This window comes from Cryptomeria japonica, chromosome 4, assembly GCF_030272615.1.
Source record: "Cryptomeria japonica chromosome 4, Sugi_1.0, whole genome shotgun sequence".
Taxonomy (NCBI): Eukaryota; Viridiplantae; Streptophyta; class Pinopsida; order Cupressales; family Cupressaceae; genus Cryptomeria; species Cryptomeria japonica.
This window is the reverse complement of record NC_081408.1, coordinates 663,193,862-663,205,258: the sequence shown is the minus strand read 5'-3', so window position 1 is coordinate 663,205,258 and position 11,397 is coordinate 663,193,862. Positions and strand designations below refer to the sequence as shown.

Genomic DNA, 11,397 nt, shown 5'->3' with positions numbered 1-11,397 from the left:
GTGATCACCCCTAGTGAATTATGTTAAGTGCTGCAGATAATCAATGGGTAGTGGGACTCACGAAAAATATAATAAACTCTGAAATCAGCAATGGCACTGCTTGATATTTGCTTGCAAATAAAATCACCCTATCTAAAAACTTGACAAAATCTCTCCAAAAATAAGCTCCAATGCAACCCTTGTGTGGAGATGCCCTAGAAGGAAATGAGAATTTTCATCCCCAATTTAGAAAATGAAAGTCCAGGGGGATTTTCATCCTCTGAGACCACTAAGAAGCCAAGGTTTTCATCTTCGGTTGTGAAATTGAACACAAATGCTCCAAAATGAAAAATGTCAAATGAACCCAAATGCCACCTTTTTAAACCTCTCCAAAACGGGCTCTCAGATTATTCTTCAAAGCATTTAAAAATACATTTTTTATATAATTCAGTATTTTAAAAATACCTTTAAATTGATGAAAATAATTTAGTAAGTTGTCCCTTATATAAAATTGTTGGGCACAACTTAAAATAATATTATTAATTCTTTAGCTCTGAAAAGGGGACAAAGCACTACCCAAGCCCTTATGCAACTTCAAGGCCACAAGAAACCTCTCTCTCAACCACCTATCAACAACAAAATCCTTTGCTCCTTAACTTCTATCTTCCTGCATTACAACCATTAATATTCCCACCCATAGTAGGAAAACTCAAAGAGTAATTGTTTAACGCCATAACTCATGAGTTTTCTAGCTCACCATGCCGAGTCAATGTGAATCACACACCAAGTCAAGGCTGAGTCAAGTCGAGTACTCAACGAGTTTTTCCTCAGACTTGATCGAGTTTTCCAGTGAGACTTGCTAATTCTCAGCACAAACTCTCGTAGCGATAGGATAGGATAGAACCCACACAATTTTCACTATTTCACTTCATTTTTGAGATTTTATGGTGTTATTTTTCCTAGCATGAGACATCTATGGCATCCACTTGACAAAATGTCAAAAAACACACCGAGAAGGGATTGGAAAGATACATATTTGGTTAGAACTAGTAAGGACTTCGTGTTGGAGAAAAATTGAAAATATAGTGATAAAATTGTGAAAGATGGCATTCACCATGTAGGTCTATGTGGTCTTGAATGTAATTTGGTCATGGTGGTGGGGGCTCCACCCCTCAACCCTACCCTATATCGCAACAAGGAATGCGCCAGGGGCATTGCCCCTCAACCCCTCTAGGGGTACCACCCCCAAACCCCTACCTATCACTGTCCCTGTGTTGTCCCCAAATCCAAACCCTTGGTCTCCTGGTCCCCCATTCAGAGACTTCATGGAATGATGTCATTTATTGATTTGAGGGTCATATGACATGTAATATTTGAATTATTACAAATTAATGATCAAAATAGACGATTACTTTTTCTCTAAATGCAATAGTTTCTATTTTTTTGTGTAATCATGTTTTTCTATTTTTGCTGAGTGCAAAGTCCAAGTCAGTATTTTGTTGCCCAGTCTGCACTAAGTCTGAGTTTTCAAACTTTGGTGATATTCATGACTCTATGATTCTCATCACATCAGGGGCTCAACCCAAAAATACAGCAATCCTTTTCACCACCTCTCCCAAGATCTCCATTCCCTCCTAAACCAAACACTTCCCAACCAATGTTACTTGCATGCCTCTATATGCCACCATGCTCAAATAACTTATCTCCACTCAATTATTGGAAATGGGGACCTCTAGACCTCTTCTCCAATGTTATAATTCCAACAAATATTGAAGATGTAATTCCAACTAGAGGCATCCCCATGTAAATTGTTGTGACCTTAGCAAATTTGTATTTTCCTTCATGTTAGGGAATGATTTTTGACATTGATGCCATGATTTGTTATAGTTACCAAAAGTTCTTTAAATCTGAACAAATACATGAAACCAAAAGCAAACATAAAGTCATGCGCTAAGCGAATGTCCGCCTAAAAATCTATATAAACCCACCCCTCAACAACTCTAAATCCCCCAGCAATTTCCCTCCCAAAAATCCTAGCATTTCTACTACTACTCACTCTTCTCACATTCCTAATACTACTACTCCTAGCAGTGCTACCACTACTACCTCTCATAATTACCCACTTATCAACACATATCATACTGCCACCCCTAAGCCCACAAGAAACTTATAATCACAACCTCTATTGTGATTGGCATGAATTATGAGGGAATTCCCTTTAGACTAGGAAGGCATTCTGAAACTACAAAGAATGCACGATTACACAAGATCAATCTTCAAACATGGAGACAACACAAGCAAGTCCTATTTCTACATTATAGTGCTTTGTGAATATTGGAGCACTAATACACATTAAACAGCCAAGTGTCATGCTTTTCAAAGGCATCAACAACAACAGGAGCAATCTCCAAAAAATTCCACTCAACAATTTACATCTTCAAAATGACATTTCCCTGAGAGACCAAGACATATACACATTCCACAGAGGAATGTTGCACTTATCAATTATGGTATCAGAAACAAGTAGTGGAGCATCCTACCCATTAGGAGCCTCAATGATCCATAAACTGAAGCTGATACTCCTCACCAACTTATCAACAACAGATTTCTAACAATTAGCACTACATAAACAGCCAAAATGACTAATAAGTGTGGTAAGATACACGTTACAACACAATCAATCTCGGATCACTTGCAGCATTAAAAAAACATGAAGTAACATGTAAAACACTGATATAACAGAGAAAAATGCAAGACAATGACTGTACACACGATATACCTTGGAGAAACCCTTTGAAGGGAGAAAAACTCCAGGAAGAGTGTGCTACCAGCTCCTCATTCACCATATCCAGTCATAAATGCATTGCAGAAGGATGAAAATAACATCAAAACAAGCTCCTCAACATGACAACGTAGATAGATCATCTAAAATGAATTCTGCAACCTCACAAACCTAGCACCACAATCAATTTCCCTGCATAATGAGCATCATATGTGGATAATAAAGTGAGCCAACCCTACCACAATGTGCGGAAGTCTTATGCACTCTTTCCATGCCTCTCTGGTGGTGCCAAAAGCATTTCACACACTTGGGAGGTGAAGAGAACCACCCAAAACCCTTCAACTTCCCTCTTTGCCTATTCCAATTGAAACCACCCATGTGACAAGTGGTGATTTCAAAATCAGGCTTGTTAACAAGAAGCAATTATGAAACCACTACTTGTTATTAGAACCACAACCAAGGAAGACTGACAATCCCAAAGCTGCTGTTTATGATTGGAAAACTGCTGCTTGTGCAGATCACCGGTTTCAACAACTCTCAAAAATTGCCTCTTTCTTGCCTACACACCTGCCCTCTGAGTTCCTTATGATGGATCACCCGAAGGCTTCATCTGACCTGTACACAAACATTTGGTTTTCTAAAAGTGTCTAACATCTACTAGACAAAGAGAAACACTTGGACAATCTGTTGACTGCAATGGATCCAACCAATCACCTGATCATGAATCAATGACCCATTTCACAAATCACTCACACTTTGAAAGATCATTCATCATGAGCCACATTTGCTAAATCATACTCAAAGCCCAATGCTCTTTCCACTATCTCACTCAAAGACATTCAAGCAAAGAGTTTCTGACTCAATCAAGGAGACAATGGTAGCTACACAGAATCATTTACAATAGAAGATCAATGAGGTCAACTGAGATGTATGTGATAAGATGCTAAGGTCTACGTGAGAATGCTTTTTCCAGACATAATTACTCTTTACATTATGTCCTTTTACATTATTTGTCCTACATGATTGTCTTTCCCTTTATGTCATTATCCCTCTTGGGTTCGTCCTCACATAATTGCTTTCCAATTTTGAGTTGGTTTTCCTAATCTCTTAATGCCAATACTCCCTTTCCCTTATAATGTCCTACTATTTTGTCCCCACTTCTGACCCACTTGGGCTTGCCATGATACATCCAATCTCCTCATTTTTGTTTCCCACTGTTACATTGTTCCCTGGTTATTTCTAAAACAACATCATTTTGCTATTATAACTTTTATATCATATTATATATAAGGCTTTCTCCAAGAAAATAATTGTCTCTGAAACCATAGCTGTCTCATGCTCAAATAAAATAGACAACAAACATTCTTGAAGGTGTTTATATATGCCTACTGGACAATTGCAATGCTGGTTAACAAATCATCTAAACTATCATTTTTATTCTAAATTAGCAGCTGAATTTGAGATGAGGAGCTGTGGTGAAATTCAATATTGTCTAGACATTCAATTTTGAGAGATAGGAAGAAGAAAAAAATTCATCTTAATCTAGAGCGGTACATTAAGAACCATAGATGAACTACTCGCCACTCAACAAAACTCGCCAAGGCCTGAAAAAAAACTCGGGAAAAACTCAGCGAAAAACTCGGCAACTTAAAAACACACTTAAATTTAATTAAAAATGCATTTTTTTTGCAAAATTACTGAGAAGATGCATCCAATGAGTCAATAAATGAGAACACAAAAGAAACAAGTTGATTCTAGATATATTTAAATGCAAAGTGTCTACAAAATCGCATCCTCATGAGAAATGCTGATGGTTGGAAGCCTGGAAGCAAAATAGTAAATAGTTTTTGTAAAACCAAAAGTAAATACATCATTACAATTACAACTTCCTCTTCCCAGCTCTAGCAAAAACTAGGGGAGAGGTAGAACTAGAGGGTCTAGCCCTAGAAGTTTGTAGTGGGCTTGATTGTGCCTCCTCGCTCAGTATGGTTGGCTCATCCTCCATCCTGGATGAAGCTATGTCTCCACCTGCTTCTGGCACTGGTAATGACTCCTCATCCTTATCCTCTTCCTCCTCAATGTCATCCAGTGTGAAACCAAATCCACCCCCCTCCTCCTCCATAGCCTGCCTCTCTAAATCAGTGATGTCATCCTCGGAAAACATTAGAGGTTGCTCCTGTGATGTCCAATCACTGTAAGGATCTATATCATCCAAGTCAATTGGACCACCTTCTACTTCCTCTAACTTCCTTATGCGCAATCGAAGATTATATTGCACGAAGACAAGGTCATTGAAGCATTTTTGCGCTAACTTGCTCCTCTTCTTCGTGTGGATTGCTTCAAACAAGCTCCAATTGCGCTCACAATTGGATGAACTACAAGGCTGACATAAGATTTTGAGGGCAATTGTTTTGAGATGGGGGGTGTTTCCACCCCAATTTTGCCACCAAGCATCTACAAAATAAAAAAAAATTGAAAAGTTGGAAAGCAAAGAGAAAAGAGAAAACATAATTTTTATCAATTTATCAATCACTTTAGATCCCAAAATCCAAATGGCAACTGTTATACCTGGGGATTGAGTGGTTCTTCCTCTCCTAGCCAGCTCTAAAGAGAATAGCTTACCCCTTGCTTCCTCATAATTTTGGAGTTCGCCCACAATGAGGTCTCTCTCCTTAACATCAGGTACCATCCTCTGAATGCATGTAGTGAGGCCCTCCATGACCTCTCCATTAGGATCTGAGTAAGAACCCCCGAACTTAAAACGAAAGTTGAGGAAGTACCCTACTACATGAATGGGTTGGTGGAGCTGATTGTTCCACCTCTTATCAATAATTTCCCAAATGGGATCAAATTTGAGGCTATCCCCCTTGTATTTTTTTATAGACTTCTTAACCTATCCATGGCCTCATAAATATACCCCATTGGGGTTTTATCCCCATCCATCAAGCGGAGAACTCTAACCAAGGGCTCTGACACCTACAATTGAAAAATACAAATTACAAAAAGATTAATTAATGAAATTACAAATTAGTAATGAGAGACTTGAATCAAGAATAATTAAAAATTAAAGTTTTGAAGTCACCTTCACAATCTCTGCAACTCTTTGTGCAAATTGGTTGTCGAAGACTATGCATGCGACAACCTCTCCTTCAACCTTCTTTGAATAAGGTGAGTTTAGCCATGCTTCACTCACAAACATTTGTTTCAAAGAATTCAATGCAGCAAGAATGCTTTGCAACGTCAAGAAAATCATTGCAAACCTTGTGACACCAACTCTCACCAAATCTTTCCCTTGGGTGTGCTCTCTCATCAAATGTAGAACCCAAGGGTGATTGTAAATATATTTCGTGATCCTCCTTGCATCTTCCACAACTGGAGTCACCCACTCAAGTTTCCCTATGTCCTCCAAAAGAAGGTCAAGGACATGTGTTGCACAAGGTGTCCAAAAAAAAGTGGGGTGCCTCTCCTGGAGGATTCTACCTGCAAAAGAAGTTATTCTTAAGAAAGATGCAACCAAGAAAAACAAAGCCATAACAAATGAAAAATATTGCTAAGGTGATAATTCAAAAGGATTCTACCTACTACCACATATGCTGCTGCATTATTTGTGATGATTTGCACCACATTCTCTACTCTCACCTCCATGACAATGTGCTCCAACATTGCAGCCAATGTTTCTGCATTTTTCACCTTATTGGAGGCATCAACCGATTTCAAGAACACTACATTGTCCTTGCAAGCAACCGAAAAATGAATGATGGTGTGGTTCTTGCCACTTCTCCACCCATCAGAAAACATGGTGCAGCCATATTTTGTCCATTCATTTTTTTGGTCCACCACTTCTTTTGCCCTAGCAACTGCATTTGCGAGCAACCTACAAAAACAAAGTGAAATTAGGTCTTAGTACACAATTTTGATTTAATAAAACAAGAAATCTAAAAAACAATTAAAAATGAAATCAAGTGGACTAATTAGTAATTCACTAACCTCCCACTCAAATCCTTGCAAGAAGGGGCCTTGTACCCCTTTCCTGCAACTGTCATTGCGGTCACCAAATTCAGCCAATAAGGATTGTCTGCCACATTAAATGGAATGTTGTTGAAGTACCAAAAATCAGTTGTTGCAATGTTGGTTTTCTCATGTGCCTCCCTATTCCATCCAATGGCCTCTAATGATGGTTGTGCTCCAGGTGTGTTCTTGGATACAAAATTATCACCTATGGACCTTGATTGTGGTGCAGCAGTGCCCTTGCCAGCCCTAGGTACTCTACTAGAGAAAGCAGAAGCGATGGGCAAGGTGGTGGTGGTGGGTTTGCGGATACGTGGGCCACGCCGAGAGCCCACTATGCCCTCAAGTGCTTCTTGTTCTTCTTCAATGTCAATAGAAGCATCTTGAGATTCAGCTATGGTTGATCTCATGGCTAGCTTTACCCTCTCCCTTTGCAATTTCTTCTCTTCCCTATCTGCAAGTAGGGCATTCGTTTGTCTTTTTATTTCAAGATTGGTCCCTTGGCATTCTCTAGCATCATGACTGTCTATGCCTACAAGGTGGTATTTGAGGTGGTTGATGCCTCCATGAAGTAGTTTTTCACACTTTATGCAAATAACTGTCCCAGAATCGAGTCCCTCATAGGCATACCTCCAAGCCCTATCTCTAGCACCTTTAGGACGGGTGCCTATATATCTAGATGGGCATGGTTCTAGTGGCCAATCAGAACTTTCCATAATTAATGCTTAGTTAACCTACACATACAAAATGAAAAAAAAAGGTTAACATTTTAGTTAAACAATTTAGCAAACTATCTAAATTAGTTGAAAAAAATTTAGACATCATTCAAAGTTGAAAAAAAAAATATTAGGGTTTGATTTATTTTTTAAACTAGAGATTCTTCAAAAAAATAGTGAAAATTTCAACAAAACTTGTCAAAACTAGTGTTAAATCTTGTTCAAATAACTTAAAAAGATTTTAGACTACTTAAGAATGATTTCTAATTCATCTAGATGCAACAAAAAATAAACAAAATGTTTTAAAAAAGCATAGAAAAAAATTAAAAAACCAACCTGGGAATCTGATTTTTCTTGAAAAACCACCTCAAATCCCCTTCAAATCCACATGGAATTGGCAAGAATAGCTGGAAATCACCTTGCAAGAGTGTTGGAATCACTCTTCCCCCTTCTTAGCAAAAAACCCAAGCGAAAATGATGAAATGAAATGTGTTTTTGACATTTTTCGGTGTTATGTTGTAGCGGCCGAGTTTTTGTCTCAAACTTGCCAAGTTTTTGGCAAAAACTTGGCGAGTTTTTAAAACTCGCCGAGTACTTTGCGAGTAGGCCATCTATGTTAAGAACATTCTCAAAAAAGTTCACGATAGATAATTGCAAATGGATAAGTACTTCAAGAAAAGCTCATAAGTAGAATTCACAGGAAATGTGCCCCAAGAAACAAGAAGAAAAGATTATATGACTATTGTTTTATATCAGAATGCAGTTGGAAGTTTGATGTATGCATTGGTCTTTAGTTGTAAGTATGGTGAATCAATTTTCAAACGATCCTGAACCTTGGCATTTAGCAGCTGTCAAAACAATTTACAGATATCTTCGAGGAGCTATCATGCACTGGATTAGATTTGGTAGGAGTTCAGAAGAATCTCCTAAGATAATTAAATATTGTGATACAGATTAGACAAGAGTTATTGATGACCAAAGATAGACATCAAGAGACTAATTCAATTTAAGTGGAGATATAGATTCAAGAGCAAGTAATAACTGACAATTTCTCTTTTAAGTGCAGGGCCAGAATACGTAGCAGCTTGTCAATCCATGAAAGAATTAATATGATTCAGAAAATTGTTGCAAGACGTTGAGATTACTCAAACACAACTAATAGTGTTGATATGTAACAGTCTAAAATGCATGGCAATAACAAAGAATTCAAGGTTTCATTGGAGAACTAAGCATATTGTAGTACAATATCAAATTACTTAGTGAATAAATTGAGAAGAATATTGTGTAGCAGCAATATTGTGAAATAAAATTGATAGTAGCAGAAGTGTTAATAAAGGCATTGTCAAAAGATAAGTTTAAGTTTTGTAAGAAAAGATTTGGTGCACAGAAGTTTACCTGAAAAAAATTGGCTAAGTAGGAGTTTTACATGTAGGAAAATAGCCAATATATAAGATATTAGATTTCCATTTTCAACAAGAAAGCACATGCAAAATGTTTGCTTACATGTAGTTAAATGAGTTAAAATAGAATAGATAGCCTTTTAGTAGGACAAACACTTGTTTTTCTTTGTGAGGAGTTTTTATTTCATAATGTAATGGGCGAACAAGATAATCCCAAATGTATTTTATTTTAAATTAGATTACTTGCACAATATTCTGTTTTTTCCTGCATGTTTTTGGTAGCTTCATGTAAAATCTATGTCAGTTTTGTACACTAAGGAGCTTTAATTTTTTAGACAAAGACTTAGATACAAAGTATGATTATCATACAAAGGATGAAAATGGATAGTTCAACAAATAAAAACCATGGAAAATCCATGTATGAGGATGTGGCAAAACCTTTAAAATGAATAGCTCTTATAAAATCATTGAATAGGAATGTAAAATAGAATAAGAATGTAAAATTCCACGTCCAATGTAAGAGTCTCAAATCATATATTAAGAACTAAAAATATCCCGCTTTGTGAATTTCAATACTCACGTCAAGACAGAATGCCAATGGATGTTATTGTATTCATCAATGCAAGGATTGGTAATGCGAAGAATCAGAATGTTAAATTGATATGATAGACAATGATGCAAACCCTGGATTCAAATGGATTAGAGAAAGCTCAATCCTAAACCTTACTGGATATAGTGATTTGCAAAGGTTTGAATGAACTTCAATTTTTGCAGAAAAAACAAATTCTTTCAAGACACATACCAAGAATTAGACTTTATATTGAGCAATCAAGCTACAAGCGTTTGATGCCATGTAAGGATATCAAGAAGACCTGAAAACTTGTGAATAAAAGCATTGGATGATAATTATTAATGTAAAATCCCAGATGATACAGAGAATACTTTTAGACTCCACTCACTTACTCTTACTGAGACTCGACTAGAGCTCAGAAAGTGATAAAAGAATGCTGTAGTGAAATGGAACAGATTGTCCAAATAGCTGAGAATGCCGCAATTCCCTATGTAGCCTCCCAATGAAAGTAACTATGTGGCTTCCTGATTAATAGAAATCAACCACAATGCAATGCATTCTTATAATTTCTTATTCACGGAGCTCCAACTCAATGCAAGGGCATCAATTACACCTGCAAAACTGTGAAATTGTTTACTAACAACATCAATCTGGACACCTAGTCGCTGTGCTCCGGAGGCTGTTACAGGCCCATGTGCAGCCACCACCATAGGGTGCCTACCCTTAAACATATTCCAATCAACACCAAAAGAACAAAGGCTCTTCAATAGGCCCTGAATCTCTGCTGTGCTAGTAAACACAATTGCATCGATTTGACTCATCCCAAGCAACATTTGTGCACAATCTGAGCCAGCCCACCTAGTGACATATGCATTCAAGCGTACGGCATCCCAGCCCTTGGCTTGCAAGGCCATAAGAAAATCTGGAACGACGGAAGGCTCATCCAAACCCAATACTAACGGCACTGGGCACAAGATTTTGCGCCTGTGCCCATCACCCAATTCATCAACCAAACCTTTGGGGGTGGCTATGGTGGGTACTAGGGTTTTCACTCTAGGATTCTCTACACAGAATTTTAAATCCCTGACGAGTTGGGCATCCCTTCCAAGGGCTCCTACAACAAATGTATCCCCTTTTTCATTCAAAGGATTTCCCCTGCCCTCAAGAGCTTGTGCAAAAGCAGTGATTCCTGCACGAGATGTGAATGCAATAGCAGAATACTGATCAAATAAAGTTTCAGTACCTACATTGTTTTCTTCCCAAATGGATTTGAAGACTTGCTGTTTCGTATGGTCGGTGAATTCCACTACCACAGTAGGACACCACAGGGGCTCTGCCCCTTCTTGCTCTATCAGATGGATCAACCTAGTAGCATAATCAGAAGGTGTTGTGAATGCAATTTTTCTGCCTAGCAATCTTTTAATTTTTTCCTCACCCACTTTTTCATCTGTGGATGACTGGACAGTCATTACCATTGTTGTCTTGTTCTTATTAAGATAAGTGTTAAAATTAGAACTAAACAACCTCGAGGAAGGGATAAAATTGCAAGCAATCACGCTTACCATCTCGATTGCAATTTTAGCCTCCAATTGTCTTCAGGTGATCGAAGCGACCCATTCGTATTGGCTGTAGACTTGAGGTTCCCACAAATATTTTTTTGTTAGTCATTCAAAATAGTACAAAGCCCTTCAATCTCAATCATACTTACAGACGGCGAAAAACACATCGAACATGTATAAATTCGGGGATTTTACTCCATTTTGGTTGTCAATATTCTCTAACCGGGGAGCCCTATATATAGTAAGCGGTGGGAAGGTAGAGCCCCTATCTATATTATTGTGTTCCACTCTTCTCGCCTACAGGGGGTTCAAATGGATGGCCGGTGAGGGATCAAGAACCGCCAGCTAAAAAGAGGATCTAGTTTCTCGCTCTTTATAGATA

The 11,397-nt window shown here is 37.9% G+C and overlaps 2 protein-coding genes across 3 annotated transcripts; both read right to left on the bottom strand.

Moving 5' to 3' along the window:
- Positions 1-5,085: 5,085 nt before the first annotated feature.
- Positions 5,086-11,098, bottom strand: LOC131061784 (uncharacterized). 2 transcript variants are annotated; one of them, XM_057995609.2, is made up of 6 exons: positions 11,019-11,098; positions 6,749-7,503; positions 6,340-6,635; positions 5,844-6,241; positions 5,330-5,737; positions 5,086-5,215 (listed from the first exon to the last, which is right to left on the bottom strand). In XM_057995609.2, exons 2-5 carry the CDS (start codon positions 7,483-7,485, stop codon positions 5,639-5,641), a joined length of 1,530 nt encoding a protein of 509 aa, XP_057851592.2. In that variant the 5' UTR covers positions 7,486-7,503; positions 11,019-11,098; the 3' UTR covers positions 5,086-5,215; positions 5,330-5,638. The 2 variants fall into 2 exon arrangements, with proteins under 2 accessions (XP_057851592.2, XP_057851591.2); XM_057995608.2 differs by lacking the exon at positions 11,019-11,098 and adding an exon at positions 7,822-9,556.
- Positions 9,685-11,025, bottom strand: LOC131061786 (uncharacterized). Its single transcript, XM_057995610.2, has one exon. The coding sequence runs from the start codon at positions 11,019-11,021 to the stop codon at positions 10,017-10,019; it is 1,005 nt and encodes a 334-aa protein (XP_057851593.2). The 5' UTR covers positions 11,022-11,025; the 3' UTR covers positions 9,685-10,016.
- Positions 11,099-11,397: the final 299 nt, after the last annotated feature.

What these genes read in the sequence shown, in the direction of transcription:
- LOC131061784 (XM_057995609.2), bottom strand. Translation starts at nt 7,485, where the DNA reads ATGGAAAGTTCTGATTGGCCACTAGAACCATGCCCATCTAGATATATA. An exon ending in TGCAAGGATTTGAGTGGGAG is followed by an intron (nt 6,636 to 6,748) that starts GTTAGTGAATTA and finishes TTGTTTTTGTAG; the next exon opens with GTTGCTCGCAAATGCAGTTG. An exon ending in AGCAGCATATGTGGTAGTAG is followed by an intron (nt 6,242 to 6,339) that starts GTAGAATCCTTT and finishes CTTCTTTTGCAG; the next exon opens with GTAGAATCCTCCAGGAGAGG.
- LOC131061786 (XM_057995610.2), bottom strand. Translation starts at nt 11,021, where the DNA reads ATGGTAAGCGTGATTGCTTGCAATTTTATCCCTTCCTCGAGGTTGTTT.